The 17696-nt window shown below is 38.9% G+C and overlaps 2 protein-coding genes across 4 annotated transcripts; one reads left to right on the forward strand and one right to left on the reverse strand.

Annotated features, from left to right (window-relative positions):
• Positions 1-159: 159 nt before the first annotated feature.
• Positions 160-12180, reverse strand: slc30a4 (solute carrier family 30 member 4). 3 transcript variants are annotated; one of them, XM_052097632.1, is made up of 8 exons: positions 12043-12180; positions 10805-11331; positions 9705-9851; positions 9397-9550; positions 7336-7540; positions 6575-6680; positions 4136-4270; positions 160-2823 (listed from the first exon to the last, which is right to left on the reverse strand). In XM_052097632.1, exons 2-8 carry the CDS (start codon positions 11193-11195, stop codon positions 2675-2677), a joined length of 1287 nt encoding a protein of 428 aa, XP_051953592.1. In that variant the 5' UTR covers positions 11196-11331; positions 12043-12180; the 3' UTR covers positions 160-2674. The 3 variants fall into 3 exon arrangements, 2 of the variants coding, with proteins under 2 accessions (XP_051953592.1, XP_051953593.1); XM_052097633.1 differs by having other exon boundaries at positions 160-2872; XR_007968044.1 differs by lacking the exon at positions 160-2823 and having other exon boundaries at positions 4228-4270; positions 6575-7184.
• Positions 12181-12928: 748 nt separating this feature from the next.
• LOC127623201 (biogenesis of lysosome-related organelles complex 1 subunit 6-like) lies at positions 12929-17122 on the forward strand. The gene is made up of 6 exons (XM_052097524.1): positions 12929-13030; positions 13140-13230; positions 14893-15034; positions 15894-15981; positions 16062-16148; positions 16477-17122. Exons 2-6 carry the CDS (start codon positions 13170-13172, stop codon positions 16600-16602), a joined length of 504 nt encoding a protein of 167 aa, XP_051953484.1. The 5' UTR covers positions 12929-13030; positions 13140-13169; the 3' UTR covers positions 16603-17122.
• The last annotated feature ends 574 nt before the right edge of the window (positions 17123-17696 follow it).

Consider the following 17696-nt stretch of genomic DNA (forward strand, 5'->3'; position numbering starts at 1 on the left):
AATAAATACAAATTCAAATGTGTTGATTTTTTGTACATAAGTCTTTTCTCTTTTGGTCAACAAACACTTTTCCTCATTCCTCACAAACACACACACATTCACACACCCAATCTGTTTTTCTAGGAGCAGTTTCCTTTTGTTAGAAGAACAAAAACAGAATAAATCAAACTTGTCGACAGTATGAGTCATCATCACTGATGTGATTACAGAGGAAATCGAGCAGTGCACGTCTGCGAGGTCATTGTCTCTGAATGTCTCTGCTCTTCATTATGATGACGCTCAGATTTGTCCTGTTCACAGAGGTTTGAATCTCTAATTAAACACAAATAAAGCAGTTTAATTCACGCTAATACAGTCTCTTTTCACTGTGCTGGAGTTTAAATGTTCACCTCCAGAAGAACCCAGTTCAATTCAGAACAATCATAAAGAGGCTGATGGTTTAATGTGATTTATATGTGATAACTGCAGCTCAACACTTTCACCTACAATCATTAAGCATTCAATAACTTTCTATAACTGCTGCTGTAGATACATTCACACATTCAACATTATCTGAAACTTCCTCCTTCTCATAAACACACACCCTCTACAAGAAATCCCCTTTATCATTTTTATGTACTTCCCCATCACACCACACGTCTGTTAATTATTTGTTACACAAGAATGAGGTGAATGAAATCTGCTTTGGGTGTGTCTCTGTTCATTTGAGTGTACGTGACTAAGTATTACATGGTGATGCCGCCAGTCATGTGACTGAATGTGCAGTTCATAATCACATTTCCTTATGAGACAACAAGGACAAATGAACACTGGAAAAATGACAGACCACATGCACTTTTAAGAAACCTGCATTTATAAACTAGTTTTGGACAGTGCAATCATGCAACAAACATTTTTGTTAAAGTTCACAGTGAGTCGAAACTTAAATCATCAGCCTGCTCGATTTCGGTGTCAGTTCTTGTGTGACATCACTTTCTGTTGACAGTGTTAGTAAGTGACTAAAACCCCCTACAGCGTCATTGCTGTCCTTGAAACAGGACTGAACTTACAACTGCATGTAAGCCACCTTCTATAAAAGATGATTGCCCAGCAAATGCAGCTGAAGCTCTGCTGAATTCACACATTTGTCCCATATAGACATCACTTTGACTGCAACACATCTTACTGTGACATCATCCAATTACAGTCATTAAACAGACCATAATACAGATTACATAATATATAATCACTAACTATGAAAAACAGTTATAAAGTGAAGTGTTGACTTAAACACCACTAATGATTGCTGTCCTACTTCCCCATCTCCCCAAGTCCTGCATTGTTAGAGAAGGGTACAGCTGCAAGCAGAGCTCCAAAAAAAGGGCAGGAGCTCCAAACCACCATCAAAGATACATACCTAACCTAACCATGTGTGGAAGTGTCACCCCCTTTTGGACCCGGCCCAATCTATTTAAAATCTATTTATTACAAGTTATCAAGCGCTTCAGTGTAAATAAATCAAATAAAGCATTCACATGCCCTCAGGCACACAGACCCAAATAAAACAAAACAAATAATGCAAACAAAAAGAAATGTGGTAATTAACCTTCACATTACTGCAAGATTTATTTCCAATAATCTAAAAGAAAAACAAACAAACAAAAGTCTATAAAAATAACAAAAAGGCTTAACACTGATGGAACTCATTATTGATATTTAAATAATTTTATATTCAATCTTTAGCTTTTGTTGTTGACACTCTAAATATCTAAAGTAAATTATTAAATCACAAAAACAAACCTGTTAGTGTGGTGCGAAAACTACAGTCAGTTTGGTCAAACTATCTATGTCACTTGTTAATTATTTCCAAACATACTTAATATTTATTGTCTAGTCTTGAAAAATAACTCAACAGCAGGTCATGCCAGTCCAGAAATACGAGAATGCACACACTCACAGGGAAAACACATGCACATGGAAGATTCTGATTATTTTACCCGTAAAAAAACCTATGCAGATCATATTTTACATTTAAAATCAAAAGAAAGAGATAAGAAATCTCCCCCAAAATTCTCATTATTATTTAAATTGTTGTATTTTTTGTCCATAAAATATTGGTGCATCAAGGTTGCATTTGCTGTACTGCCTTTAATTTATGACAATTTTAATAAAAATGAGAATATCCACTGACAATAATGAAAATTAAAAAACATAAAAAATACACAAATCATCTGGATTCATTCCTGTAATGACAAATATTTTATTAAATTATTGTAACGGGAATCTGCTTTAATTAAATTGCCATGAAAATAATGTCACAATACAAAAATAAAAATCCTAAAATTAGGCTTCATTTTCTTTGTGCAATATATAACTTCTCATTTTGCCCTTTTCATTTTAAGGTTGAATATGACCTGGATATGTTCTTCATTAGATTCACCCAGAACCCCCCACACATCAGACATCAGAACACACGCTCCAGCTGTAAGTGTTCCTCAGTGACAGACAGAATCTAAACTAAAATCAAAAACAGAATCAAAAATGAGGTCAATATTCATTATAGAAAAAGCTGCTAGACAATCAGTAAAACCCTGCTGGGTCGACATAGCAGTTTACACACTCTCTCTCTTTCATCCTGTATAGATGTGTCTGTGTGTGAGAGAGAGAGAGAGAGAGACAGACAACATTACTGTTTTTAGGCACTCTCTGCGAGACAGTGTGTGCAGGACTGTGGCGCCCCCTCTGTCTGCATCTGCACCGTACAGTGCGTCACCCCGTGTGACTTCATCAGCAGGCGCCTCGCATTCCACTGCACTTCCTCCCAGTTACCCATAATTCCTGGTGCTGAACACACAATGGAGACAGATGTACAAACAGTAGCCAACGTCACGACCTGAACAACAGACAATAGCTCTGGAGTCATTCTACTCTGTGTTGTCTCGCATTGTGTGAATGTGCAACAGTTGTTTTATACTGTAATATGTCAAAATAACATATATCAAACACAGAAAAACTGGGCATGCACTGCATATTTCTGTTATTATAATATATTAATATCCAGTCAAACTTAAATTATAGCTTACAATACGTTTCTTTGAGCCTATATCAAGGACTGCATTGGGAAATAATCTGGGTGCATTAGCTGCTCTTTCTTCTCTGAACATACCTCAAAAGACTCTAGTGGCTCTAAATGATTTTAGGACTCAAGTGAAAGACTTCATTAACAGGTTTTTGGTCAGTGACAGTGTTTTAATATAAAGGGAGTAGGGATGTGCCGATCAATCGTCCACGATCGGTATCGGCTGATATTCACGTCTTGTGACTCGATCGGTGATCTGTAATTTGGTCAATCGCATAAACTGATCGCTCATGTTGCAAAAGATGTGTGGCTCCTTTAAGACTTCAGCAGCACTGTTATGGCATCCCGGAGTGTGAGGAATACTGGCATAGTGTCGTAAGACAAAAAACTTGATTCAGCAGTTAAGAACGATGCAGTGGGAGAGGTATGGTAATGAGGCGTGTTACCTTCATTAAAGTTAAAGTAGCAACAAGTGAAAAATTAACTGTTAATGCAATCATCCAACTAAATTAAAAGGGAGGGAAGGAATTTATCAATATAATAATTCTTTATACAATATTAAGATACCGTAATATATGTATTAAACATAATGCAAAAATAAAATTGCACCTTTATCAGGGTTATCAGTTTGTCTACAGTTTGACACTAAGCTTCATTTTTTTATAGGGCTTTCTAGCTTAATATTTTTTAGCCTATACTTGTTTTAAAGTCTATTAAACTTTGAAATTTTTTGTCAGCAAAACTTGGAAAAGTGATAAAACTGGGAAGAGGAAATTCAATTAATAGTGACAGTGTGCAGAAAGCTTATATACAGCCAGTTATGACAGAGATCCTGATAAAAGGTGAAATGATCAGGATCATATCAGCCAATCAGGTGACAAGAATCTCTAATAGGAGTAACATTTGTTATTTTTATATGTCCCTTGTTGTATGTTTGACATGTTTATTATTGTTTTAACGCTTTATGCTGCCAGATCTCTCTCAAAAATAAGATTTTAATCTCAAGGGACTAACACAGTAATTAAGGTTTAATAATAACCCCTAATTCCAATATATATAGAAGGTTTAGTGTCTCACCGAGTTGCAGGTGAACAATCACTGCGGTTTTATCAGCTGTCAGAGCCCAGAGCTTGAGTTCCTCCACGCGCTCCACGTGCTGCAGCTTCAGCAGGTCAGCTCTGATACATGCCACATCCACATGACGCGGCACGCCTGCACATGCATTAACAAAACAATTTTGCTGATGACACTGGACGCATTCAGCAGAGAATCACAGACTAGGATCATTAAAGGGATAGTTCACCAAAAAACGATTATTATCTTATAATTTACTCACACTCATGTCATTTGACTTTCTCAAATGAAATCATGATCGTGCCTAGAGACTGGAATGGTTCATATAGATGTAAGATGTACAGTGAAAAATATATATATATATTGGTCTCTTCTCACCCTAAAGCATTCGTATTGCTTCAGAAGACATGGATTCGAACACTGGAGTCTTATGTATTATCTTTATACTGCCTTTATCCTTTTTGGAACTTGAAAATTTGGTTTACCATTCACATGAATTGTATGGAAAAACATTATATTGGATATTATACAGCGGATATTACAGTGCATCCGGAAAGTATTCACAGCGCTTCACTTTTTCCACATTTTCTTATGTTGCAGCCTTATTCCAAAATTGATTAAATTCATAATTTTCCTCAAAATTCATCAAACAATACCCCATAATGCCAATGTGAAAGAAGTTTGTTTGAAATCTTTTCAAATTTATAACAAATAAAAATGAAATCACATGTACATAAGTATTCACAGCCTTTACCATGACACTCAAAATTGAGGTCAGGTGCATCCTGTTTCCACTGATCATCCTTGAGATGTTTCTACAACTTGATTGGAGTCCACCTGTTGTAAATTCAGTTGACTGGACATGATTTGGAAAGGCACACACCTGTCTATATAAGGTCCCACAGTTAAAAGTGCATGTCAGAGCACAAACCAAGCCATGAAGTCCAAGGAATTGTCTGTAGACCTCTGAGACTGGATTGTATTGAGGCACAGATCTGGGGAAGGGTACAGAAAAATATCTGCAGCATCGAAGGTCCCAATGAGCACAGTGGCCTCCATCATCCATAAATGGAAGAAGTTTGGAACCACCAGGACTCTTCCTAGAGCTGGCCGCCCGGCCAAACTGAGCGATCGGGGGAGAAGGGACTTAGTCAGGGAGGTGACCAAGAACCCGATGGTCACTCTGACAGAGCTCCAGCGTTTCTCTGTGGAGAGAGGAGAACCTTCCAGAAGAACAACCATCTTTGCAGCACTCCACCAATCAGGCCTGTATGGTAGAGTGGCCAGACGGAAGCCACTCCTCAGTAAAAAGGCACATGACAGCCCACCTGGTGTTTGCCAAAAGGCACCTGAAGGACTCTCAGACCATGAGAAACAAAATTCTCTGGTCTGATGAAACAAAGATTGAACTATTTGGCCTGAATAGCAAGCACCATGTCTGGAGGAAACCAGGCACTGCTATCACCTGGCCAATACCATCCCTACAGTGAAGCATGGTGGTGGCAGCATCATGCTGTGGGGATGATTTTCAGCGGCAGGAACTGGGAGACTAGTCAGGATCGAGGGAAAGATGAATGCAGCAATATAAAGAGACATCCTTGATGAAAACCTGCTCCAGAGCACTCTGGACCTCAGACTGGGGTGAAGGTTCATCTTCCAACAGGACAATGACTCTAAGCACACAGATAAGATAAGACAGGTGTGACTACGGGACAACTCTGTGAATGTCCTTGAGTGGCCCAACCAGAGCCCAGACTTGAACCCGATTGAACATCTTTGAGATCTGAAAATGGCTGTGCACCGACGCTCCCCATCTAACCTGATGGAGCTTGAGAGAGGTCCTGCAAAGAAGAATGGTAGAAACTGCCCAAAAATAGGTGTGCCAAGCTGGTAGCATCATAAAAAATAAGACTGAAGCTGTAATTGGTGCCAAAGGTGCTTCAACAAAGTATTGAGCAAAGGCTGTGAGTACTTGGTACATGTGATTTTTTTTATTTTTTGTATTTTTAATAAATGTGCAAAGATTTCAAACAAACTTCTTTCACGTTGTCATTATGGGGTATTGTTTGTAGAATTTTGAGGAAAATAAGAAATTTAATCCATTTTGGAATAAGGCTGTATCATAACAAGCGCTGTGAGTACTTTCCAGATGCACTGTATATCTCCATTAAAATATCTTTGTTTGTATTCTGCAGAAGAAAGTCATCTGAGTTTGAGAACACATGAGAGTGATTAAATGATGAGAATATTTTCATTTTTGGGTGAACTAATCCTTTAAACTCTCTGTATGAGTGAAAGACAACCAGAGGCAGACAGACAAACAGACAGATTAAGAGAGACAAGCAGGCTGACAGATTGACAGACAAAGAGATAAAGATGGACAGACAGGCAGACACAGAAAGAGAGAGAGAGAGAGAAAGAAAAACAGATTTTGTGTCTCACCCTCCAGTAGAATTATTCCGGTGTCTCTGATGATCTGGAATGTGCTGAACAGCACCAGCACAGAGAACAGGTACGTACACACTGGATCTGCCAGCTTATACTCAGGCTGACACACACAGACACACATTATTAACAATTCCATGGCAATGTTGTTATGAATGGGAGTGTTTATACTTGTTTTATAAAGTAAGTTTGAGATCTGAAACTTTTATATATCTGAGAGACCAACAGAGACTAAAAAAATCAGCTCAACTTGGGGGCCTGGGTAGCTCAGTGAGTAAAGACGCTGACTACCACCCCTGGAGTTGCAAGTTCGCATCCAGGGAGTGCCGAGTGACTCCAGCCAGGTCTCCTAAGCAACCAAATTGTCCTGGTTGCTAGGGAGGGTAGAGTCACAGGGGGTAACCTCCTCATGGTCGCTATAATGTAGTTCGCTCTCTGTGGGGGAGTTGTGCGTAGATGCCACGGAGAATAATGTGAAGCCTCCACACGCGCTATGTCTCCGCAGTAATGTATGCCATATGATAAGATGCATAGATTGACGTCTCGGACATGGAGGCAACTGAGATTTGTCCTCCGCCACCCGGATTGAGTCACTACGCCACCACGACTTAAAACAAATTGGGAATTGGGCATTCCAAATTGGGGAGAAAGGGGAGAAAAAAAATAAAATAAAACAAAAATCAGCTCAACTTATTGCTAGAATGACAGACAATCAAAAGTGTTAAAGATCATCTGTGATCAGCTCTCCACAGTCATACCTTAAACCTGACGATGTATGCAGCAATGAGAACGCCCACACTCTGAACGAGATCACCCAGAGCGTGGATGAATGCCGCTCGCACTGCCAGGCTCCCATGACCCCGCTGACCTTGATCCTGACCTCGACCTGGTGACCCATGTGAGTGAGTGTGGCCATGAGAGTGAGAGTGAAGATGTCCTGTTTGGTTGAGGAGAAGCCCCATCCTACACAAACACAAAACACACAAGCAGATGTGAGCCCCTCTATGAGGTTTTATTTTCAAACTGCGCATGTTCTTGTTAAGAGATATGCACATGCTTTGTGGACGTGTGGGTGTGTGTGTGTTAGGGGCGTAATGGTTCTTGATTTAAAAAACAGTGCGTATGGCTCACCACCCATGGTTCGATAAGCATTGGCACCGTGGTTCACCTCAAGTTTATTGACGCATCTGGAGCACAAGGTTTTGCAAAGAAAATAAAGCACCAAATAGACACGCACATATACAACCTCCGCTAATGCACCTGAATGGATCTGTAGATGGATACTCTCCGCCTGTGTTTCACATGGGTCAACTTGATGACATCTCTGTTCTGCAAGCACAGTGTGTGGTTGAAAATGGCAAGTGGAGAAAACAAGCCGCTGATAGAGAAGCCCCCTGCATTTTTCAAGTCTCCTGTCTGGAAACATTTTATTTTTGCAGTCAATTACAACATCGATGGTTTAAAAACATTTACAAAACAGGCACTGTTTGCAGACATCGCTCGACGCGAGTGCTGTATACTGGTAATTACGCCATTGACAGTAAAGGTTTTGATTTGAGGAGGTGGTTAAATAAGATTAGATTACTGTAAAACAGTTAAAGGATGGGAAAGGAGGAGGCGAGAACCGGCTTGACGATATAAATCATAGTTTAATGGAAAACTTAAAAGACAACACAAACACAGATGACGGACATGTCCGCTAACGATCTCTCTCTCCCGCACGGCCCTCTGCAGTCAGCCTTTAAACCTCACGGAGGCATAATTAGCCTAATACGGGACCGGTGTGTAGTATCACGACCCGGCCCCGCCCTCCGCCCTGCCACAATTACTTTTCTGCTTTTTTTTGTTTAGATTAAAGTGCAATTTGAATTTAGAAATATAATGCGTTTTTGTTTTTCGTGTTTCAATAAATCAAAATCAATAAAGCAAAAACATTCACTGACACTCGGCAGGGGTGTAATCGGATATTGTGACCCCAAGTGTGTGTGTGTGTGTGTGTGTGTGTGTTTGAGTGAGAGAAAAAACATGCAGGACACGCAGAGGGACAGAATCAAACATGACGCTGAGCAGCTCATGATGCTGAGCAGTGAGTTTTCATGCAGTGACATCAGAAAAACACAGATCACAGAGATACAACATTCTCATGAGAAAAACACCCTAAACAGCATCCTTCTACAGCCGAGAGGAGCTTCAGAATGCTCCAGAACAGTTTTAGAGTTCTTGAGAGATTACCAGCAGTCCAAGTCCTACAATGTCCGAGAGCACTGAACAGTGATTCTAGTGTGAAAAACAGCTGTATTGGACGGTTATAGAATAGTTGTCAAGAGGAGTAGTTAAAGGGGGTGTTCACACAAAAATTCTTCCATTTTGTCTGTGCTTTTTTAAAATGTTACTCCATTGTCAGATGGAGTCTTCGGCTACTGCATCACATCACATCTTACTGTTTTTATTAGCATCTTGAGCACCATTTTATAGATAGTCAATTTAAATTAAAAATGTCAATTTTTAAATGCTTCACGTGCAACTTTTAGAGCACTGTGGTCTGTTCCATTTTGTTGTGCTTCATCCAAATGTTTTGTAATGCAAGAACATTCCCAGTATGAATGGCCCCTAGTGCTGTACAGCCATTTCATTTGCTTGACAGATGCATTCTAACAAAAGAGAATGCTCATTTGTAGCAACAAGAACACAGCTTATCTAACTATCAAGAGAAAATATTACATTTACCACTTTAAATTAAGCATGCGATTTTCTCAGTAGTGAGTTTAGTAAGCATGTGTTTGTGTGCTTGTTTAAGCTGATGAACATTTTAGACTCACACCAGATTAACGGCGACGCCAACCGCAGCAGTGATCAACATCACATCTCCATCTATTGTAAAATCTTGATGAATGGTCCTCTGTGCAGCTTCATTCACTAACACACCCGTCAAAATATAGATCAGCAACACACTAATACCTGCAGACAACACCTCTGAACACACACACACACACACACACACACACACACACACACACACACACACACACACACAGGTATGACACACTGAAGTCTTGCATGATATCCTGTAACAAACAGTGAATGCCATTTCACAAGAAGGCAAGACCAAACAAGACAAGTTGTTTACCAAGCCGATGGAGGCCGAATGTGAATCTGTATGTTGGTGGTTTAGCGGACAGCCAGAGCGCCAGCAGTGACACTATAATCCCAATGAGATCTGTCAACATGTGCAGCGCATCAGTCATGATGGCCAGACTGTTCGCCACATACCCACCTGAAAAACAAACCATAGTTAAACTATAGTTAAATTTTTTTTATGAAAATCAAATAACAACAATTGTCAAACACAAGTCTGATAGGGCGGAGGGCGGGGCTAGGTGGTGATTCTACACACCCGGTCCCTTATCAGGCTAATCAAGCCTCCGAGAGGGATAAAGGCCGACTGTGGAAGGTGGTGCAGGAGAGAGAGAGCTCGTTTAGCAGCTGACTGTCCTGTGTGTATTTGTGTCTTTTGTTTCAGTTCCTCATTAAATTATTATTTATATTGTCAAGCCAGTTCTCGCCTCCTCCTTTCCCTAATATATCCCCTTTACACTGGTGCCGAAGACCAGGGAAGGAGGTGGGATACGCCAGTAGAGTTCTCGCCAATACCATCCACCCCAACAGAGCAGCCGCCCGCGAGGGGAGGAGGGGCTCCTAACCAACCGCCTTGAGCAGTCAGGGATGCTGCCAGGGGCGGAGGAGTCCCCTAGAGGGGCTCGCTGCCGACCGCCTGGAGCGGGAGAACGGCTGCCAGGGGCGGGGAGACCCCTTCTGTTCCCCGAGAACGCGGCGGTGCATTCCGTCCGCCAGGGGCTGGATGACTGCCTCCAATCCGCCCTAGGAGGTGTGGCTGTCGTCCATAAGAGGGTGGAGGAGTGGCCGAGGACCAAGCTACGGCGTATCAGAGAACTAGCCAGTAAGTAACAAGTCAAACGACAGACAATTCAAATGAAATTTAAAGTACAGACAAACAACCGTCAAACAAAAGTGAAACAACGGTTAAACAAGTCAAACCACAGTTAACCAAGACAAATAACAGACAAACCAAAGTAAATCAAATAGATGTCAAGCTACAGACAATCAACCTTCAAACAAAAGTTAAACTGCAGTTAAACAAAAGTAAAGCACAAGGCAAACAACAGCCAAACGAATGTCAAACACTGACTCTGAGGGGCATCTGCTTACCTATCAGCTCACCCACCATGAACAAGAAGTACAACAGCGCAGCAAAACCCAATTTCCTCATGACCCTCTTGCGTTTTTTGTGTTCTCTTGTTGTCCTGCAGCTCTCGCATGGGTCTGTTGTCAAGGCTGGGCTCCCTAGACTCGACGATGTGCCCAGCAGGGAGTCGTCATCGTCCACCAACACCGTGTTGACCGCCGAGCCATTGAGAGCTGCCACGGGGAGCTCATCCCCCTCTCCGGACACAACCACCTTTAGACGGTTGAACTTCGGCATGTCATTATCGTCCAGCTCATCAGAGAAATCAAATGTGGCTGTGTCACTGAGATGCCAGCTGTCCGGCTGCCGGCGGAACGCTGACCTCACACGACCAATCAGATTTGAGCCAGACATCTCTGAGTATACATATACTCACTTACTGACAGTAAAATTCAGAAATATTGAAGAGTAACTGACTGTAGGTCAGTCCATGTGTGCGGCGGCAGGATATTTGACAGCCGGTCTCTTGTGCGCCATAACTCCGGGTTACCTGTAACACAACAAACACACTTCACTCACACACATAAACAAGCATTGGGTAGAACCGTTTAATTAGTACATTTGGACTGAATAGGCCACATCCTACAGGATATTCAATTGAAATTTGTTTTTTGACAAAACATATTACATAATTAATTTGCGCTAAATCTGCATATTTATAATCTGTTAAGTAGAATACATAAGCAGAATTCACTATTTTATTTTTTATGTTTCTCTAAACTAAATTCAATACCGTCAAAACGATGAGCCATCAACACGAACTTGAATCCAGCACCTCATTATTTCCATCAAATACCTCAATCTATTGATTCATACTGTAAAATGAAATGTATTATCAAAATCTACTTACAACAGTTATTTGAATTACAGTCCAATTTTTAATTGTACTTCCTTAAAATTCCTTAGAATTGCAATTCTGCTTCTTGTTTTCTACAAATTCAAGAACTGAATGGAATTTAAACGGCCTTTTCAATTCGTTTCTGAATGACGCACAATCCGGACACATACACACTAATATTAAACGAAAGAGTGTCGTGTGTTATTAACTTCATAACATCACAGTGTTTTCTCTTATAGAAAAGAACGTGTGTGATGTATGAATGTGTGAATTTTGTCACTCATGCTAGCAAGCTAACAGTTACTCTGTTAACAATAAGCACCGAAAATAAAAACACTTCTGCGTTATTAAATGAGCACAAACCTTCCTAAAGTTTGACGGGTTTCGGTTCCGTCCATTGCGATGTGTTCAAGCAGATCTTGGACTCACAATCCGGCCGTATGTGTGTGTATTGTGAGTACGTATTTCATGTTAGCGCGTCCACTCTGCGCTCATCCCAACACTGGTGCAGTACCGCCTGAAGGCCAGCGGGTGGACATCCCTAGTTTCAAAAATCACGATGGGACTCTATAATGTGATATAATGATCGTCGCTTTTGCCTCAAATATGTAAGGCACAACAGCTAAATACTAAGTTTGTCAAAAGGGCATTATAAGAAAAACAATAATATAATAATACTTGTAATTGTAATAGTAATAATTTAAATTAAATTTTCAATTAAACATTTTTGCTAGTACATTTTCTTGATTGGCCAAAAGGTTCATTTTGTATCCTGTTAACTAGGGTTGCAACCATTCCCGTAAAATACTGGAACTTCCCGTATTTAAAGATACAATTATGCGTCCCGTATTTAAGTTGGTCAAATGGCGTCATGGTGAAATCGTTCCAGATCGCTAATTTAACATTGATATAAGTTGGAAAATGTGCCTATGATGGGTAAAGGACCGTCCGAAAAGTCCCCATACATGGTGGTAAAACTGTTGATTTTTCCCTATATAAATGTTCAATAAGATCAAACAATGTATGAATAGAAGTCATGAGTCCTAGTACAGATGAAGGAAGAAGAAAGAAATACGTGTAAATCAACCATAATACAAACATAAATAAGATAAAGGAGACAAATAATCGAAAAGATATATTTATTTGTAACATATAAAAGGTTTTTCAGTATGTAAATTAACCCAATTTAGCGGAAGTGCACTCAGAGTGGCCGCAGGTCAGTTTTTAAAGCATCTTTGTAGCGCTTCCATCAGTGGTCACATGATGACTGCGAGCTGCTGCTGCTCTGACACATGGAAACAATTTAATTTATTATCACATTTATCATCGCACGACTGATTCACACAAGACGGTTTGTGTTTTATAAATCAATAGTGATCTGATATGATGTGTGTTACTAATCAGTGATATACAGATACAGATGATTGTAGATTCAGAAAGAAACTGATTATGTTTTACAGCTGCTGGTCAAACTGTAAAGAGCTGACGTGATGATGGACAGACATGAAGAGGAAAAGGATGAGAAAGAGGAAGCAGCGTCTCCAGAGAGAGGTGACCATAAACAAGCTGAAATGGCTATTCATAATGTGGCTGCAGTATGGACATATTCTATATGCATGGAAAACCTGGATGACCAACAACATTTGCCAAATTGTGCAGTATATAAAATAGCACACTGGGTGAAATAGGCCTATATTATATACAGTATAGGGTGATATTGTGATATAGTATTAGAGGTAGACAGATATATCAGCTTTACTAATTAATGGGAAAGAAAAGTTGCTTTTTCATTATCAACAAAAATCTATGCAGATAGGCCTAGTAGTCGATCATTTTGTTTTTATTATTCCTCATCAATAAACCTCATCTGGTGAAAATAAATAAATATATATATATATATATATATATATATACAAAAATATGTACAATTGTGGTGAGAAGAATATAATCTCAGAATGCTATTAATTGTTTACAATATTAGGCAGTTGATTTTAATGTTGTGGCTGATCGGTGTGTGTGTGTGTGTGTGTGTGTGTGTGTGTGTGTATATATATATATATATATATATATATATATATATATATATATACACACATTTTGGAGCCTCAATGTCTGTGCCCTTCATAATAAGGAAAGACTTAGAAATGTTTTTTTCTATAAATCAGTTTTTGAAAAACTATCGGCTGATATATCGGATATCTGCCATTTCCATCACCTTAAGTATATGTATCGGCAAAATCCACTATTGGTCAACTTCTATATAGATTGGCATACTATCATACTATTCTTAATATTTCTGCCATATAAATACTTGGCACAAGTTTCATAGGTAGTATGCCATTTCAAACTCAGCCATACTGTATCTCACAATGCAGCATGCTCGATTTGACCATCCATTTCTACTGTGAAGAATGAGCAGAAAGTACTATTTAACATGATTTCTAATCTCCTCCATGACTCATTATTTGGTCAGACTGACAAACGTCAAGACGTTTTTACATAAAATTAGCCTAAAAATGCAAAATTACTGTCTTTATTTCTGAGACGATAACAATGATGTGCACTTGCCAAATTAAATATGCAACAAATCAATGTGGTCATCTTTTTTTATTTTTATCATAAATGTGACATATTATCCCATAAATATGACTTTCAAGACAAGTCAGTTCACTCAGCAACCATATTTGGAACCCACCCGGGCAGGCTGGACAGCTACTTTCTGTGTAAACAAAACTCCAATCGACTTGAATGGGGAAAGCCCGAAATCTCAACTGAAAACTGTCGGTCAAGATTATGATTAAAGAACATACTTCAAATCAGCAGTAAATCTGACAACAATCACACTATAAAACATAATGTTTCAGGCTGGTTCAGTTGATGTGCATACTTGTACTTGAGTTGACTGACAGGAGATGTCTTTATCTAAAAGGTAATTGGCTCTTTTACATGTAAGTAGGATTTCCTTTTTACATCCGCATTTTGGGTATTCCAGTTTTTCCCATACATTTTTATACCAGTGGTCCATCTCTGCTAAATAGTCTCTTTTATGACTTATTCAGTGTAGCGGAAATGGGCTTCCATTTCCATATGTGTTCGAACACTGTAGCATAATATTGTTTCAGATGTATATGTGAAACAGTATATACTAAAGAATATGCAGGAAATAGTAGGCATGTATTCCATTCTGAATATAGTCTGTGTGTGTTATTGCAGAGTCTGGTGTGATAGAAGAAACTCTAGTGCTGCAGGATATTCTGCATGTGAATGAACAGACGGTACAGCAACTGACAGACGGATTCATACAGCACTATCTGCCAGAACTAAACACCTCCAAACAAGCCCTACAGGAGCTTACGTATGATCAGCTTTATCTCTGGTTATGTCAGAATAGCAAACTACAATTCTACTCATACTATTCCTGCAGTTTGTAGGATGTTTACTCTGCACAGTATGTAAATGTTGCGTGAAATACCCAGATGACCTACAACATTTGTCAAACTGCAGGACACAACAAGCACACTCAAATGCAGTATTGTTTCCCAGTGTAACATACTACTGCTTAAAGGGGTCATGACATGCCTTTTTTAACTATTTTAATCTGTTCCTTTAAGTTCACTTATAATATCAGTAAGGTTTTTTTTTGCACAAAAAAACTGTCATATTCTGTATTTGTAAAACATGAAGACTTTCAACCCTCATTCTGAGCCTCTGTCAGAAACGCTCTGTTTTGATGCTGCTTTTCCTTTGAGGCTTGACAGTAAACTCCCACTGTTCTGATTGGCTCTCTGCTCTCTCATTGGGGCTACAGAAGTGATAAGGTAAAGTAGGCACTGAAGTGTTGTTGTTGTGGAGACGGTCAGATGTAAATATCTACCACACTGTGACATCACAATGAGGAAGTAGAGAACGAGACATTTTGGCAGCTTGATTTCAACAAATGCTCATTTTGCAGAGAGGAGGAAGTTTTGAGTTCTGAAACTTACAGTATGTTTTTATATTACAGTAAAGTCTTGCATGTGAAAAGATCAAGGAAAATTTGATTCCTCATGTCATGATTTCTTTAAAAAAAAGTCACATACTGTTTTAGAAAAATAATAGGGAGTGGACCGTATATGTATACACTATTATTCCATTCTGAGCATGCCACATACTGTGCATGTGTTTGATGTGTGGTGGATATGCTCTGTCTATTTTTGATCTTTTCTTCTTTCTAGACAAAATCAAGTTATTTTGCTTGATACTCTTGAGCAAGAAGTGACGAAATTCTGTGAGTGCAACGTCATGATTGATCTGAATGCTCTGGTGGGTTTTTAATGGTGTGAGTTTTAAAGCAACTGTGAATCATTGATGCTTTCCTCACTCTCGCTGCTGATGTGTTTCAGTTCACAGAGGCAAAAGTTTATCACAACAAACTAGTGAATATTCGTAAAGACATGATCGTTCTGCATGACAAGACAACCAAACTAAAGGTTTGAACTTTTCAATAAAACTACAGAAAAATGTACTCCTCGATTAACTTGTTCCATGTTTCACACTGCTCACTTTTTATTCGGGATATTAATTAATTATGGCCAGACATGCTTCAAGATTTCACTGTTTTACACAAGTTTTCTCTGGGTTAGGGTTGCAAAATTACAAGTGTGAAACATTGCTTAATCCAGGGTTAAAAACATTAATCCAGGGTTAAGTGCAGTGTGAAAAGCCTAGAGTGTAAAAATACAAACACTAGAACATTTAGAATTTGATTATTTACTATCAAGCATGGCAGTAATGTTTTATGTGTTTGTGTGTGTATAGACGCGTGCGCTGAAGCTGCAGCAGCACAAACAGCAGGAGGAGCTGGAGAGAGAGCAGCAGAGAGAGAGAGAGCTTGAGCGAGAGAGACGCCTCATCGCCAAACCTGCCAAACGCACTAACACCTGAAACACACACACACTGAGCATGCTCAGAAAAAGAGCTCCATCTGAGACTCCATGATCAATATTTTGCTGTTTTCCTGGATATCATATTTATGAAGACTAATTAATCAGAAACAGTGCTGCCTGTGAATGATAGACAGGTGAAGATGTTTCTTATTTGTAATGTATATTTTTCATGTGTAGATCCTGCAGTGTCCAGTCTTCATCATCATCATCTTCAACATCTGTGATTTTCTGTAGGATGTAAAATGGCCAAATGTTAAAAACATGATCCAAAAACATTCTTCCTTTAGTGAAAGTGTTGTTGATCGTTGTAGCTGATAGACATCATCATCATACAATATAAACCGAAGAAACAGATTTCAACTTGTATATGAAGGTCACATTAAAATTGACTTGAAAACATTTGACCGGGCCTTCATCTTTATTTTTGGTACTTTTCAAATGCCTTTTTGTACATATTTAAGTTTTAGTTGACCCAGACCTGAAAGTTCATGTTTAAAACAATGATAATCTGAATAAACATAAACCATTTTACAATGTTTGTGTGAAAATGATTACTTTGTCAGTCATTTTCTATCAATATGCAAATTATGCAAAAGTGTGAAAATATTTAATAGTGTGAAATCTATGAATGAATAATGCTAGCTATGAAATTAGTTTAGCAAGACTAAAACGAAGTTTGACTTTTTATTTAAAAATATATCACTAATATATTTATATTATTTATAATACAAAAAAGGTGCACTGAGAAATGTTTTCCTCGTTGAAAAAGTTTTATACCTAAATAAATTAACAGTAATTTTAAACCATATGATAACATACTCTGTTAGACGTTGTTAGTAGAGACTTTAATTTCTAAGAATTCACAGAGCTAAATGTGCCTGCAAAAAAGCAACCATATATTTGTATTCATTGGTGGCCAAAAGTTTGGAATAATGTACAGATTATGCTCTTATGGAAAGAAATTGGTACTTTTATTCATAAAAATTTCATTCAACTGATCACAGTGTATTGTCAGGACATTAATATTGTGAAGAAAAAAAATCTGAATTTCTTAAACTACTTCAAAGAGTTCTCATCCAAAAATCCTCCACG

The sequence above is a fragment of the Xyrauchen texanus genome, chromosome 29, assembly GCF_025860055.1.
Source record: "Xyrauchen texanus isolate HMW12.3.18 chromosome 29, RBS_HiC_50CHRs, whole genome shotgun sequence".
Taxonomy (NCBI): Eukaryota; Metazoa; Chordata; class Actinopteri; order Cypriniformes; family Catostomidae; genus Xyrauchen; species Xyrauchen texanus.

What these genes read in the sequence shown, in the direction of transcription:
- LOC127623201 (XM_052097524.1), top strand. Translation starts at nt 13,170, where the DNA reads ATGATGGACAGACATGAAGAGGAAAAGGATGAGAAAGAGGAAGCAGCG. An exon ending in TGATTGATCTGAATGCTCTG is followed by an intron (nt 15,982 to 16,061) that starts GTGGGTTTTTAA and finishes GATGTGTTTCAG; the next exon opens with TTCACAGAGGCAAAAGTTTA. An exon ending in ACAAGACAACCAAACTAAAG is followed by an intron (nt 16,149 to 16,476) that starts GTTTGAACTTTT and finishes GTGTGTGTATAG; the next exon opens with ACGCGTGCGCTGAAGCTGCA.
- slc30a4 (XM_052097632.1), bottom strand. Translation starts at nt 11,195, where the DNA reads ATGTCTGGCTCAAATCTGATTGGTCGTGTGAGGTCAGCGTTCCGCCGG. An exon ending in GGCGTCGCCGTTAATCTGGT is followed by an intron (nt 7,541 to 9,396) that starts GTGAGTCTAAAA and finishes GTGTTTGTGTAG; the next exon opens with GATGGGGCTTCTCCTCAACC. An exon ending in GATTGTTCACCTGCAACTCG is followed by an intron (nt 2,824 to 4,135) that starts GTGAGACACTAA and finishes TTGTGTGTTCAG; the next exon opens with CACCAGGAATTATGGGTAAC.